General features: G+C 46.5%; 1 protein-coding gene across 6 annotated transcripts in view; it reads right to left on the bottom strand.

The window, feature by feature from the left end:
* ALDH1L2 (aldehyde dehydrogenase 1 family member L2) overlaps nt 1-16,295 on the bottom strand; it is a 55,183-nt gene that overhangs the window by 36,055 nt on the left and 2,833 nt on the right. Inside the window, exon 1 of one of the 6 annotated variants that reach the window (XM_058673440.1) lies at nt 12,803-12,860. The exons of 4 other annotated variants lie outside the window; for them this stretch is intronic. In XM_058673440.1, coding sequence (XP_058529423.1) covers nt 12,803-12,832 — 30 coding nt within the window. In that variant the 5' untranslated portion in view covers nt 12,833-12,860. Of the gene's footprint in view, nt 1-9,233; nt 9,325-12,802; nt 12,861-16,295 lie in introns of those variants that run through there. One more of the 6 variants, XM_004589585.2, reaches the window with a different exon arrangement.

The raw sequence follows: 16,295 nt of genomic DNA, 5'->3' as shown, positions 1-16,295 counted from the left end.
TCCCAGTGAAATGAAAAGAGATAGAAATGTTACATATCCCTCCGCCTTTCCCTGCCCCATCTGTAAAACGGGAATAACAACAGCAACCTCACATGGTTCTGTTTGATGTAAAGGACTTCATATGCAAGAAGTTTAGTGCAGGCTGTATTACAGAATAAGTAGGCACTTCATATTGTTTTTAACATCTTGTTATTTGCTGGTTACATTCTGGTTCTGTACTTTTTTACGTGGTACAGACTCGTGAATCCTTTGTAAGTGTTCAACAGCCAGCTTGATCCAATGCAGTGCTCCTCTTGGTTCTCTCTGGGTTCTGCTAAGTTTGGCACAAACTTATTTGATGTCAAATCTGACCTGGACTATCCTAATGCTATTGGAAGTGTTTATTTGCAGCATTTATAACATGACAGAAGCTTTCATAGATTACAGCAAAGTCAATGTGTTGCCTTTCTTACATGTGAAAAACTCTCAAATCTAAACCACGCCCGGCCTCAAAGCTTTCAGATGAGGCCCCGGAGCGATGACGTAGTGGTTAAGGTCCTCGCCTTGCACACCCGGGATCCCATGTAGGCGCTGGTTCTAATCCCAGCAGCTCCACTTCCCATCCAGCTCCCTGCCTGTGACCTGGGAAAGCAGTCGAGGACTGCCCAAAGCCTTGGGACCCTGCACGTACGTGGGAGACCTGGAAGAGGCTCCCAGCCTCGGTTTGGCTCAGCTCCAGCCATTGCGGCCGCTTGGGGAGTGAATCATTGGACGGAAGATCTTCCTCTCTGTCTCTCCTCTCTGTATATCCACCTTTCCAATAAAAATAAACAAATCTTTAAAAAAAAAGCTTTCAATTTTAGTTTATACACAACATATAACATTCACAACATAACATGTTATACATAACATCATATCATGTCAATGAGGTGGTCACAGAAGGTGGCTAGGAACTTGCATTTACTTTTAACATATTGGTTACTCATTACTATGTCAATTAATTCCATAATGATGTAAATTTTTGCTATGGTATGTTGGAGCTTTTAATTGACTGGGATGATACTCTGCTGGCTCTGTCTTCAGACCAGAAAGGGTATACCTAAGAAGCTGTTGAACTTGACTGAACAATAAGATGCTGGACTCTATGTTTGGTATACGCTTGCAATGGGGGAATCTCAACTGAACTTGAGCTGTGGTTATGCAACAAGGTGGAGGAATCCACCATGGTGGGAGGGTTTGGGGAGGGGTGGGGAGAACCCAAGTATCTATGTAACTGTGTCACATAATACAATGTAATTAATGAAGTTAAATAATAAATAATTAAAAATAAATAAATAAATAAATAAATCTTTAAAAAAAAAAAGCTTTCAGACAAGGCATTGAGGCCTATGTGTGCGTTCATTCACTTAATCCTCACATTTATGCTGTTTTACTATCTGCCAGTTGGCACTATTTTATCAACGAATAAAATGGGTTTAGAAATGTCAAGTACAAGAGCTCCTCAAAAAGGCCATGGAAACGTGAAACTAAAAGCTAAACTTTTTCCCATGAAAAATACTTTGCTTTGCATGCATATAATGCAGAGCCCTCAAAATGTGGAAATGTTGATTACGAAAAAGCCACACAAGGACTTCAAAATCCTTTTACGTCGGAATCAATTTATCTTTCAATTCCATGAGCTTTGACATTTCCTCATGTATCACTAAGATCATTCCGATAGAAAGGGGGAAGAATCTGGGATTTGAATCAAACAAGATTTGTCTGAATCCAAAGCCCACAGATTTACTTAAAAACACAAAATTAAAAATATTTATTTAAAAATAAAACAATTACACTATTACCACCCACTCCTTGTATTTCTGTCTCTTTTTAAATATTTTTCCCTTATTTGTTTGAAAAGCAGAATGATAGAGAAAGGCAGAGAAAGAGAGTCATTCATTTTCTGGTTCACTACCCCTCCAAGTGTTCCCCAAAGAGCCTGAGCTAGGCCCGGCAGAAGGAAGGAGCCTGGGCACTCCATCCGGGTCTCCCATACGGAGCCAGAGACGCAGGGATGTGAGCTGGGATCTACTTCCAAGATCATTACAAGGAAACTGAGTTAAAGGTTGGATGTTGGATTTGATCCTAGGTACTCTGATATGAGATGTGGACCTCCCAGGCTGCAGCTTCACTGCTGTGCCACAACAGCTAGCCCTTCATACTACAACTGTAGACAAAAATACATTAATTTTTCCAGAAGTAGCACCACGTAGAAAAAAGTTGCACTAAAAGGCTTACAGTTCAAAGGAATGTCAGCGATTACAGCTTCTGCGAATTCTCTAAAGGTGAAACTTAGGGTCACATGCTGACACGGTGATAAGGGGATGTGAAACCAGCAGGTGAACAAAGTTAAACGCAGGGCTGGCATCTGGAACGGCCCAGCTACTGTCTGTGTTCCCTCTCTGGGTCCAGCCCAGTTTCCCAGAAGTCACCATGGACAATGGGACCTGGGTTGGGAACATATTTTTTTCTCTTTCAATCTTAATAGGAATCTCTAACATTCTAGAAAGTCAATCCACATTAGTAAAGTCTCCTTTGTTAAACTCTGATTATGAAAAAACTTAATTTTCTATTTCCCACTTTATTAAGGGTATGGACAAAAATTTTGTTTCGACAAGAGCTCAAAAGGATATCCAGTTACATCTTCCCTGTAACTGGGCTGATAATTAACTAAAGCTTTGGTTTAAAAAGAAAAATCCTTCTCCTAGGGTAGAGTGGGTTAAACTGCCACTTGTGTCACCGGCATCTTGTGTCAGAGGCCAACTCAAGTCTCAGCTGCTCCACTTCCCATCCAACTCCCTGATAAAGTGCCTGGGAGGCAGCCAGAGACAGCCTGGGTACTGGGCCACTGCCACCCACGTGGGAGAGCTGGATGTGGGTCCTGGCTCGTGGCCCATCCTTGGCTACTATAGCCATCTAGACAGTGAGCCAGTGGAGGGAGGTGTTTCTCTCTCTCTCTCTCTCTCTCTGTGTCTCCTCTTCTGTGTCTGTTACTATGCCTTTCAAATAAATAGATCTTTTTAAAAATTCTTTCCAGAGTCAAGGATTTTGTCTCACAGAGCTTAATTAATGAAGTTTTGACACCTAAAATACTTGGAAGCAAAAAGATTAAGTGTGACAGTAGCAAATTCACCTACAGATGCAAATGTATGGTTGACAATGTAATTGCTTTTTCCAAAAAAAAAAACCCCAGAATGTTCTATCTTCGAATACTGTGATTAGTATTGTTGCTTGAAATAATGGTGACCATGTTAAAACAATTAGGTTCTTACCTCATATCATTACCAATGCTAGACACTTTACACATCTAAAGTACCACATTAAAAAAAAAAGATTTACTTATTTTATTGCAAAGTCAGACACATATAGAGCAGGAGGAGAGACAGAGAGGAAGATCCTCCATCCATTGATTCACCCCCAAATGACTGGAGCTGAGTCCATTTGAAGCCAGGAGCCCAGAGGCCCCTGAGTCTCCCACACGGGTGTAGGGTCCCAAGGCCCTAGGCCATTCTCCACTGCTTTCCCAAGCTACAGGCAGGGAGCTGGACGGGAAGCAGGGCTGCCAGGACCAGAACTGGTGCCCATATGGGGTCCCACCACTAGACTACCGTACCTGGCACCTAAAGCACTACTTTTGAGATGGCATTGTGGTGCAGCAGGCTAAGCTGCTGCTGTGATGTCCCCTGTGAACACAAGATCAAATCCCAGATGCTCTGCTTCTGATCCAGCTTCTTGCTACTGCACCTGAGAATGCAGAAGATGATCAAGTCCTTGGGTCCCTGCCACCCACATGGGAGATCCAGATGGAGTTCCAGGATCCTGGCTTTGGCCTAACCCAGTGCCAGCTGTTGCAGCCACTGCGGGGAGAGGGGTGTGTAAATGATCCTCCCTTTCTCTGTCCTTCTCTCTGTGTGTAATCCGGCTTTTCAAATAAATAGATAAATAAATAAATATTTTTTAAAAATAGACATACCATAAGGGATCAACTGATTCCAATGTAATGGGCTACTCGGCTACTATCTGGTTGTATTTAGAGTTCAGTTCCACAGCCGATGTTATCTGAGACAGGTGGCATTTCGAGACACCCTGCTGGGATTCTGGAGATACTACATTCACTGAGACGCTTTCTGGGCTAAATGCTAAAGCTGAAGCTATAAAGGGTGAGCTGCTAACACTTTGAAATGTTTGGATTATATGGCCTAAAGTGTGACTATAATGAGTTAGCAGGATTTCAGAAAACTCTACTGGGATATTTTATCTTGGTCTGATTTTTCCAAGTGTGTTTTGAGGGTGCCCATGTTGGGAGGACATGTTTAAAAGGTAGGTTCCCCGACCCTACACCAGATCTGCTGAGTCTGAATCCCAGGCTGGTGAGCTCGCCAAAGCCCAGGGAGGGACACCCTCCCTGGGGATCATGTCTGGAGGAATTGGGACAGCAGGAAGGGGTGAAACTCTGCCAAGGCTTTAAGGTGGGCCTAGAGTGTAGATCTCCTTCTGGGATTGCCCCAGGACTGTCACAGACAGACCTGAAAGCACCAAAGTGCTGAGATGTGCCCTGCAGTCAAATTGCTGCTAAATGGCAGGGCGGAGAGTCTACCTCTGTTACTCTCCCAGGACAGTTTTCCCAAAACACCAGCAGGGCCATCTTGAGCTGGCCTCATTTCCCCAGTAAAATCCTAAGGACAATAGTCCCGATCTCATCAGGTAGGTATAAGGTTGCAGTAAGACAGAGATTCTCCGGTTCTTATTACCTACATTGGAGACCTGCATGGAGGTTGGAGTTACTGGCTTCAGGTCATTTGGGGGTACTGACCCAACCCATAGAAAATTTCTCTACGTCTCTCTACCTTTCAAATAAAATAAAAGTCATATGTCTGTAAATAAAAATGATCTTGTTAGCAACATTTCCTAACTTTTCTTGTTGGCACATTTTCATTCTTTTTTTTTTTTTTTTAAAAGATCTTTATTTATTTGAAACATACAGAAAAAGAAACATACAAAGAAGGAGAAATATATATATAGAGAGATTCTACCCCGGTCCTCTTCTCAAACGGCTGCCATGACCAGACCAAGCCAAAGCCAGGAGCCTGGAACTCCATCCAGGCCTCCCACATGGATAGAAAGGACCTGGGCACTCGGGCTGTCATCCACACTTCCCAGGCGTGTTAGCAGGAAGCTGGATCAGAAGTGGAAGAGCTGGGATTCCAACCAGTGTTTATTTGGAATGTCAGTGCTGTAGGCTGTGGCTTAGCCTGCCACCATGCTACCCTATTTTCGCTCTTTAAACTTGCTTCCAATATTGCTACAGTGTAGCTCTGTCTCAGTTTATTTGTTCCTGTCCCTTGGAGGGTTACTTTGTCATGGACTATGTTATTACTACAAGTAATCTGGCAAAGGATCTTCCTGGGTTGGCTTTCTGTGCCCACGTGGAAATGTTTTTCTCAGACATGTAGAAGTGAAGCTGCAACATCATTTTCAAGCTTAAAATTGAATGGATAGCATCAGATTCCCTTTCAGAGTATTCGAGGAACTGTTTTAGCACCCTGCCCACACACAATATTGTAAAACTCTACTTTTGCCAATATGATAAGTTAAATTGATATCATGTTCTAATTTGCATTTCTTGTCTGAGTGTCTTTTCATCTTTTATTGTCCATTTAGGTATTCCTTCTGGTAAATTCTGTTACTCAATGTATTTATTATCATTATGCTTTACTTAAAAATACATGTATGCTTAGTAATATTTCTTACTAACCCAGGAGCTCATGGAGAGCAGGAACCTGTTCTTTCTTACTGTTTCACCCTTTTCTGCCAATGAGACAGAGAAAGTTACTTAACTTTTCTGGGTCTTACTTTCCTTATCTGTAAAATGGGCGTGATAATAGTTGTTACATTGAGATTTGCTAAGAATGAGAGGGGTGGATACATATCACATAGGATGTGCTATGTCCTCTTGCTCTACCATGAAGCTCTTGCTAGAGCCAAGCATGTACCAACACGAGCCCACAAAACTACACTAAGAGCTCAGAAAATCTCTTTTCTTTATAGGATACCCCAACTCAGTAAACAGAGTAAGACAAAGATATAATTGACATACAGTTAAAAAACACCCTTTTCCAACGTGTCCTATGAGTTTGGGCGAGTTTCATAATCACCATCACAACCAAGCTACAGAAATGTTCTATCACTTGCCTAAATTCTTACGCCTGTTTACAATCAATTCTCCTTCTCCTAGCTCCTGAAAATCACAGATTGTTTTTTTTCTGTGTAGTTAATCAATTTAAAAGGCAACAAGCAGAGCCTGGTGCGGTAGCCTAGCAGCCAAAGTGCTCGCCTTGCACGCAATGAGATTCCATGTGGGCACCGGTTCGTGTCCCGCTTGCCATCCAGCTCCCTGCTTGTGGCCTGGGAAAGCAGTCGACGACGGCCCAAAGCCTTGGGACCCTGCACGTATGTGGGAGACCTGGAAGAAGCTCCTGGTTTTGGATCGGCAGAGCTCCAGCCATAGTGACCACTTGCAGAGTGAACCATCGGACGGAAGATCTTCCTTTCTGTCTCTCCTCCTCTATATATAACTGACTTTACAAAAAAAATAAACAAATCTTTGAAAAAGCAAATAAATAAAAGGCAACAAGCAGAGAGAGGGACACACACACACACACACACACACACACACACACAGAAGGGAAAGCGTCTCCATTCCCTGGCTCACTCCCCAGATGCCTGCACTAGGCTGCAGCTGGGAGTCATGAACTTTGTGCGGGGGCAGAAACTGAAGTATGTGGACTGTCCTGTGTAGTAGCAGGAAGCCAGAGTGGAAAAAGAGGCAGGACTCAATTCCGGGCAGTCCGCTATGGAATGTGGACACTGCACGCAGCAGCTTAACATACTGTGCCACACATCTGTCCACTGATCTTTCTTCTTCTGGACCTATAGTTTTACCCTTTCCAAAATGTCAGATAAACAAAATAATAAAATATGATTCCTTTACAGTCTGATTCCTTACACTTGGCTTATATATTTGTGCTTCGTTCATGTTGAGCATATTAGTAATTTAGTCATGCTTTTCCCCCCAAGTAGAATTTTATCATGTGGATGGAAAAACCACAATCTCTTTACTCTGTCACTAACCAAGGCCATAAGTTCTTTCCAGTTATGCACACATGCAAAAGTAAGGTTTCTGCAAACACTGAAACACTGGTTTTTGTGTGAACATGAACATAAGGTCTCGGGTTTTTTTAGATAAACATCCAGGAATGTGACTGCTGGGTCATATTGACACCTCCACATTTAGCTTTGTAAGAAACTGCCAATGTTCCAAGGTGGCTGCACAATTTCATATTCCCATCAGGCATGTATCCATATGATTTTCAGTAATTCTTTCTAGAAAATATTTGTTTATTTTGAAAGTCAGTTACAAAGAGACACACAGACACACACACACAGATTTTTTTTTTTGGTCCACCCTTCCAAATGGCCACAACAGCCAGGGCTAGGCCAAGCCAGGTCTCGGGTCAGGAGCTTCGTCCGGGTCTCCCAAGTAGGTGCAGGGGCCCAAGCACTTCTGTCATCCTCCACAGCTTTCTCAGGCACATCAGCAGACAGCTGGACTGGAAGTGAAGCAGCCAGCACTCAAACCGGCAACCAACCATCTGGAATACCCATAACAGAGACCCCTGAAAGATTTATGTATTTATTTTAAAGTCAGAGTTACAGAAAGAGATTTTCCACGCACTGGTTCACATCCCAGATGGCCACAAAGGCGAGGGATTTGCGAGGCCAATGCCAGGGGCTTCTGTTGGGTCTCCCACATGGGTAGCAGAGCACCGAGTACTTGGCCGTCTTCTGCTGCTTTCCCAGGTGCATTAGCAGAGAGCTGGGTCAGAAATGGAAGAGCCCAGAGACAAACTGTCACCCATATGGCACGCTGGCACTGCAGGCAGCAGCTTCACGTGCTCTGCCACAGTAATACAGAACATAATGCAAAAAAAAAAAAATAGATCCTCACTTTCTATAGAGTAAAATATTCCAACTTCTTCCCTTCTCATGCCATACGCCCCTCCCTGACTATGCTCTTCCCAACTGCAGCTGTACACTGTTCCCCTGTACACGACCATGCCAAGAGCTTCCCCAACCAGGTTTCTGTGTAAGTCACTTGCCACCTGGGCTGTCTGTCTCACACTAAAAAAAAAAACAAAAACAAAAACAGCCTAGGACACCCCCTCCCCGCCGGAGATCTTCTCATTCTGTAGAACTCCTATCTGCTCTTCAAAACCGACAAGTCAGTGAAAGGGGCTGACGGAGAAAGGGGACAAAACAGCCCCTGCCCTCTGCACTCTGTGCCCATAATCCCCTCCCGCCCTGGTGTGTGTGCATAGGGGGTAGGAGGCAGCTAATGAGGCCAGAGCAGAGCAGGCAGAAGCCTCAGCAGAGAAAATGGTCCCCACTCCTCCAAGTAGCAAGAGATGTTCTCAACATCTGGGTTTGTCTAGAAGACAGAAAGTTCGAAGGCAGCTCCGTAATCCAGCAAGCGGGCACTTCTCCGAGTAAGAGAGAGCATGAGTCTGGCACGGAGTTTTTTTGTGTGTGTATGTGCTTCCCTACACAACTTGGAGTGGTCCTGGACGCCGCGGCCTCTCCTCCCAAGGCCCCCTAGCGCCCAAGGCAGCGCAGCCTGCAACGTGTCGGCTCTCTTTCCATTTCAGGAGCAGCTGATGCAATTGCGAGCGGCGGGACTGGGCCCAAGCTGGGCTCCGGCGCTGCAGGGAGTGGACACTGTTCCAGCGTGGCCGCCCAGACAGCGCCGGACAGTCCCGGGACCACGGACGTTCGGCCCCGAGTGCCCTGACCTCACCGGGCCCTGCATGCCAGTCCCCGGTGCTCATACCTCCCCCGCCACCCAGGAGGACCTGGCGGCCTCACCCCAGCCTCAGCGGCTGCATCCCAGAACCTGTCACGGCTGAAAGGAAGCCGACTCCGAGCAGCTGTGCCCACCCAGCGACCCCCAGCAACACCTGACACGCTCAACAAACGCGTCTGCAAGACAATGGCTTGCAGGACAGCTCCGCTCCAAGACCCTTCTCTGAAGTCTCCCACTTTGAAAACCGCTGCCTTGGCTTTTAGCTGGACTCAGAACATCCCCCTCCCCTTACCCCGGCTGTCCCCGGGTCTGCAAACCCCGAGACAGCCGGGACGTCAGGCCGGCCAGGACTCACCGGGCTGGTGGAGAAGCGCCGGAGCGCCTGGCCACCTCCACGCAGCATTTCGGACAGCAGCGCGCGGCGCAGGAGGCGGGCCGGGACTGAGCCTGGGGCACGGCCTGCAGCAGCGCTTAGTGCCGGGGGGCAGCCCAGCTCGGCGGCTCTCGGTCTCGGGAGTCAGGGGCGGGCCTAGGCCCCGCCCCCGTGCTGACACAGCCACGCCCCCTCGTGAACACAGCCCCGCCCCCGGCAGACAGATCCCCGCCCCTCCGTGGACAGAGACCCTCCCCTTAGCGGTCAGAGCCCCGCCCCTCCGTGGACAGAGCCCCGCCCCTCCGCTGCCTAATTATATCTGCTCTACTAGGGGTCAGTCTGACACCGTTGTGTCCAGAACACAGCCTGGAGAAAGCCACCCGCACGCCTGGTAAGTAGAGTGGCGCCCATGGGAGAGTGTAGAAAATGGTTGGCAAAGGGCCCGGTCCAGAGCTGGTCCCCCTTGGATAGCAGGTGCGCGCTGTGGGAACGGAAGACGCACTGCCGCTGGGCACCCGTCGCTAACCGCGCTCCCCGATGCGGCATTCAGCCCTCTGTAGACTGCCTTGTACTCTGATCTCCCGCTGTCCATTTGCACCGGTAATTTAGCTGGCCGCAGTACTTGCCGGTTCCTTCCCAGACAACCTTCCCCAGAAAAGTGTGTCACCTTTCGCCTGTCACTCACCAGTCTGTCTTTTGTTAAAGGTGCAGCTAGGGTGTTGCCTCCTGGAGCTATTTGCTTTCCCACTTCCCTTTCTTTCCTGACTGAACCTCTTCGTTTCCCCCGCAAGTGACCGTCTGTTCCTCTAACCTGGGAGGATTTTCGTCTTACATGTCTTCCTGGACGTCTCCATTTGTTATTGCATTTGTGCACCTGCTGGCTTCCCTGTTGGACGCTCTTTGAAGGTCAAGCTTACGTCTCATATTTTAGGATTTACAGTCTCTGGAAGTTAGTGGCGCTTTAAAAACACTTGTGGAAAGAAAACATAGAAGGACGAATGTGTTCAAGACGAGCAATGTGAATCATAGGAGGTGGGTTCTCTGATCACAGTGGAATTAGCCCAGAAATCCATGTCACCCTCAATCCCCAAAATTTATGCCTAGGTCTCTGCACTTCTGATCCGGCTTCCTGCCAGTGGCCCGAGCGTGTCCCTGCACCCATGTGGGACACACGTATGGAGCTCCTGGCTCCTGCCTTCAGCCTGACCATGCTTTGGGGAGTGAACCAACAGATGGAATATCTGTTTCTCCCCATCCCTCCCTCGATAGCTCTGACTTTCAAATAAATGAATAAATACTTTTTAAAAATTTTCCGCTACCTGAAGTGGAGCAAACTCACCCATCTCATCCACCATGGTTCTGTTTTGCAAAGGCTCTTGGCTATCTCATCAACAAGCCCTCTGCAGGCATCTCGGAGGCTGGCCAGGACTTGGACAGAGGGTTTTTTTCCCCCAAATCGCTGCCATCATGAGCCAGTAGTGACCTGCAGTGTATCACAGTTAGGCCTGAAGGGTGAAGGCCAGCTGGCCAGCAGCCAGCCACGATGGTCATCAGTTGCTGACAAAGACCTCCATGCTGTCTGCCTGCCTGTATGCTCCTTCAGACCATCACAGAGCGGTTCTGGTCGCATCCTGTCGCCTTTCCTTGGTTACTAACGAAAAGAGGATCCATCGATTATTTTGATGAAAACCATTTTCTGACAAACTCATGCTTTTTTAAAAAAAGATTTATTTATTTTTGTTGGAAAGTTAGATATACAGAGGAGGAGAGACAGAGAGAAAGATCTTCCAACTGATGATTCACTGCCCAAGTGACCATAACAGCCGATGCTGCTCTGATCTGAAGCCAGGAGCCAGGAACTTCTTCCAGGTCTCCCACGCAGGTGCAGGATCCCAAGGTTTTGGGCCATTCTCTGCTGCTTTCCCAGGCCACAAGCAGGGAGCTGGATGGGAAGTGGAGCTACCGGGATTAGAACCGGCACCCTTATGGGATCCCGGGCACATTCAAGGCGAGGACTTTAGCCGCTAGGCCACACCGCTGGGCCCATGGTTTAATTTTAAAAGCAAGAAGCAGCTTGAAATGACTTGATAAAAAGCATGAGTTTGGGGGCCGGCAGCTAAACTCCTCACCTTGAATTTACCGGGATTCCACATGGCCACCAGTTCTAATCCCGGCGGCCCCCCCTTCCCATCCAGCTCATGCTTGTGGCCTGGGAAAGCAGTTGAGGACGGCCCAAAGCCTTGGGACTCTGCACACGTGTGGGAGACCCGGAAGAAGTTCCTGGCTCCTGGCTTCGGATCAGTATACCATCGGCCATTTCGGTCACTTGGGGAGTGAATCATTGGACGGAAGATCTTGCTCTCTGTCTCTCCTCCTCTCTATATATCTGACTTTCCAATAAAAATAAATAAAATTTTTAAAAAATAAAGTAAAATCAAACTGTATCAACTCATTTTCTATAACATATACAAAAATATATTTTGGGCCTGGCACAAAGGCTCAATGGCTAAATGCTCACTCTGCAAGCACTGGGATCCCATGTGAGATCCATCCAGCTCCCTGTTTGGGCCTGGGGAGACAGTGGAGAATGGCCCAAAGCCTTGGGACCCTGCACTTGCATGGGAGACCAGGAAGAAGCTCCCGGCTCCTGGCTTCAAACCTACCCAGCTCCAGCCATTGTGGCCAGTTGGGAAGTAAACCAGCAGATAGAAGATCTTTCTGTCTTTCCTTCTCTCTGCCTTTCCAATAAAAATACATCTTTAAAAAAAGAAAAACACTTTTTAAAGATATTTATTTACTTATTTTAGAGGTTGACGGACACAGAAGGGGAGTGTGAGTGGTGGCGGGAGGAGAAGAGAAGAGAGAGTCTTCCATCCACTGGTTCACTCTTCAGATGGCCTTCTGGGGCTGGCCAGGCTGCAGCTGGGACCCTGCTGCTCTATCCCGACCTCCCACGCGGACGGCAGGGGCTCAAGCCCTGCAGTCATCATGGGCTGCTCTCCCAGGCACCATAGCACGGAGCTGACAGGGCGTGGAGCAGCAGGTGCACCAAGCGGCAGAGACCCGGAATGTGGTGACAGCTCAAAGAATGAAATGCACCACAGCACCAGCCCCCAGTCTCTCTCCCTCCCTCTCTCTCTCTCTCTCTCTCTCTCCCTCTCACTTTGCTCTTTTGCAGTGAATACAGGATTAATTTTATTTTCTCGAGGGGTCAGAGAATCAATGTCAGGCTTGCGGGCTACCTGCTGACAGTCTGTAGCTACTCAGATCTGGCATTCCAGCACGAAGAGGCCACACGCAGTGGGAGACTGACTGGGCACGGCTGGGTTGCCATATACCGTATTCACACAAGTAAAGTAACACTTTTATGTATAGATCTGCTAACTGCACTTTGCTCATCCTAAGTTAAAATACTCTAGAATTTTCGCTTGCTAGACAATTTGGGTTCCTAGAGTCCAATTTGGACTTGAGTCATTGTGATATTCACAACTGATTAAGTACTAGTTGAACGAACAGTTAAGAGACATTTTAATAAATGGCACGTCTTTTACTTGTACAGATCCCTTAACCAAGAGTGCCATCTACTGAGGAACTGTGAGGAAACCCTTCCTCTGCAAAAACGAGCCTTCATTACAGACCAATTCAAAAGGTGACAATTTGTAATTTACTCATTCAACAAATACATGCATTCTCCATGGACCAAGCACTGTATTTGGAACTGAACTAACCAAAGACATGATTTGAATCTTTCTGGAGCTTCTAGCCAGTAGAAAATGCTACTGTAAGAACAACTGAAAGCCACTGGGGTGGAATTTCCTGCAAATCATCATAAATGTGCATACATGTTACAGTCCTCATTCCTTCCTCAATGGACATTTTCCCAAAGGCTGCACAATGTCACTACGTAAATACTGTTGTGTAAATATTTTTTTTCAGATCCTGCTTTCTATTCTTTTAGCTACATAGCTTGAAGAAGGATTGCTGGATCAAACGGCAATCCTATTTCTAGTTTTTTTTCTTTAAAAGATTCATTTTTACTTGAAAATCAGCATCAAAGACAGACAGAGAGAGTGAGAGAGAGATCTTCTATCTGCTGCTTCGCTGTCCCCTCCAACTCACTTCTGCCTCCCCCAACTCCGCCAAATGGCTGCAATGGCCAGAGCTGGATCCGTCTGAAGCTGGGAGCCTGGAGCTTCTATCGATTTTCCCATGTGGGTGTAGGGATCCAAGGCCCTGGGCCGTCTTCACTGCTTGCCCAGCCACTAGCAGGGAGCTGGATCAGAAGTGGAGCAACCAGTATCTGCACGGCATGCTGCCACTACAAGCAGATGATTACCGTGCTACACTGTCCTACCAGACCCTACTCTAAGTTGTTTGAGGAACCCCCATACTGTCTTTCATTATGGCTGCAGCATCTTACATTCCTAGTAGTAGCATGCCAGGGTTTCCATTTTTCCACTTTCTTTATTTTTAAGGATTTATTTCTTTTCATTGTAAAGGAAGTCGACAGAGAGGAAAAGCAGAAAGATCCTCCTACTGCTAGTTTGCTCTCCAAATGGCTGCAATGACCAGAGCTGACTAATCTGAAACCAGGAGCCAGGATCCTCTTCGAGGTCTCCCACGTGGGTGCAGGTCCCAAGGTTTTAGGCCATTCGCCACTGCCCACCCAGGCCATATACAGGGAGCTGGATCGTGGAGTAGCCGGTACTCAAACCAGCACCTTTATGGGATCCTGGCCCTTGGAGGCAGAGGACCAGCCAGTCAGGCCAACGTGCCAGGCCCTCCTGTTTTCTTATGGGTGTGAGGTGCTATGTTACTGTTATTTTGATTTTAATTTAATTATCTATGATATTGAACACCTTTTTAATATGTTTGTTGGACATTTATATGTTTTCTTTGGAGAAATATTAGTTCAGTCCATTGTCCATTTTTATCTTTTAAAGTTGAAAAAAAGGGGGCCCGGCACAATAGCGTAGTGGTTAAACTGTTCTCCTTGAACGTGCCACGATCTCATATGGACACAGATTCTAATCCTGCCGGCCCTGTTTCCCATCTAGCTCCATGCTTGTGGCCTGGGAAAGCAGTCGAGGATAGCCAAAAGCTTTGCGCCTCTGTACCCACGTGGGAGACCTGGAAAAAGTTCCTGGTTCCTGGCTTTGGATTGGCTCAGCTCCAGCCGTTGCGGCCGCTTGGGGAGTGAACCATCGGACGGAAGATCTTTCTCTTTCTGTCCTCCTCTCTGTATATCTGAGTTTGAAATAAAAATAAATAAATCTTTAAAAAAAATAATACAGTTGAAAAAATGGCCTGGCACGGTAGCCTAGTGTCTTAAGTTCTTGCCTTGCATGCACCAGGATCCCACATGGGACCGACCGGTTCATACCCCAGCTGTTCCACTTCCCATTCAGCTCCTTGCTTATGACATGGGAAACAGCAGAGAATAGTCCAAAGATTTGGGATCCTGTCCCTGCATGGGAGACCCAGAAGCAGCTCCTGGCTCCTGGGTTTGGATTGGCTCAGCTCTGGCAGTTATAGCCACTTGGGGAGTGAATCAGCAAATGGCAGATTTTTCTCTCTCCCCCTTTCTCTGTAAATCTGCCTTTGCAATAAAAAAATACATCTTTTAAAAAAGTGTTAAGCTTATTTCTTTGAAAGAGAGACAGATTTCCCATCTGTTTGCTCACTCCCTAGATGACCACATCAGCTGGGGGACCAGGAGGAGGTCCAAGTCAGGAGCCACACGTTTCATCCGTGTCTCCCGAGAGCTTTGAAGGGCTCAGAGCACCTGAGTCATGCTCTGCCGCTTTCTCCAAGCCCTCAGCAGGGAGCTGCACTGCAAGTGGAGCAGCTGCGATCTGAACCAGCATCTGTATGAGATGCTAGTATCGAAAGTAGCAACTTTACCAGATATGCCACAGTGGCCCCAACATTTTAAAATTGAGTTACTCATTTTCTTACTGCTTATTTGTAGGGGTTCTTTGTTTTTAATAATAAATTAATTTTATTTTTATGATGTTTATATAATTGAGAAGGATGCATGCCCATGTGGACCACTGATTTAGTGAGAGGAATTGGGGAAAGTGGATGAAACAATTGCTTCCAATATTTTTCTTCCAGTATCTGGGGGCAGAGGAGTTCTTATAATTTGGACATTAACACTTTAACAGACACGATTTCTAATTTTTTTCTGATTGTTTTTTGTGATATGCAGGAGTCTTAAACTTGGATAGTATGCAATTTTCCCATTTTTATGGAAGACTCTTTTGAAGGCATTGCAGGCCCAGGCCGTGAGAATTTGAGGGACTTAAGTCCAGGGGACAAGGTTGGAGGGAGGTACCTGACATTTGACATCACATGTCACCCCAAAGCATGTGCTGATCTGTAATTGGCAGCTCGGAGTGTAAGAGGCTGAGCGGCCATAGCAGCGGGTGGGAGGCGGAGATGCTAAAACTGAGGTCTGGCAGGCCCTGCCATACACCTCCACCATGCTGTCCCCCCGGATTAAGGTGATACAGAAGAGATCAGCTCTTACTAAAACCCGGCTTTGAATCAGACCAGTCCTAGACTGACTTAAAGGAACCTGCCCCTAATCTCTTGGCCTCCCATGAGAAACACAAATTTAAAAAAAAAAAAATGGCTATGTGAATGGGGGGTCACAGAAAGTGGTTAAGAAATTGCATTTATTTTTAACATGCTGACTGCTCAATACCATGTCAATTAATTCCATAACGATGTTAATTGTTGCAGATGGTATATTAGTGGTTTTATTTGACCGGGAAGATACTCTGCTGATTCTGCCCTCAGACCAGAGAGGGTCTACCCAATAAGTAGTTGGACTTGTCTGGACTATGGGATGCTGGACTCTATGCTTGGCAAATACTTGCAGGGAGGGAATTTCAACTGAACTTGAACTATGGTTATGCAGTGGGGTGGAGGAACCCACCATGGGGGGGGGGAATCCCAGATTCTATGTAATTACAACACAATGTAATTAATGAATAAATTTAATAAAAAAAATGGCTATGCCAGGAAATAAGATGAAAC

The sequence above is a fragment of the Ochotona princeps genome, chromosome 15 (genome assembly GCF_030435755.1).
Source record: "Ochotona princeps isolate mOchPri1 chromosome 15, mOchPri1.hap1, whole genome shotgun sequence".
Classification (NCBI taxonomy): domain Eukaryota; kingdom Metazoa; phylum Chordata; class Mammalia; order Lagomorpha; family Ochotonidae; genus Ochotona; species Ochotona princeps.
This window is presented reverse-complemented; position numbering and strand designations above follow the sequence as displayed.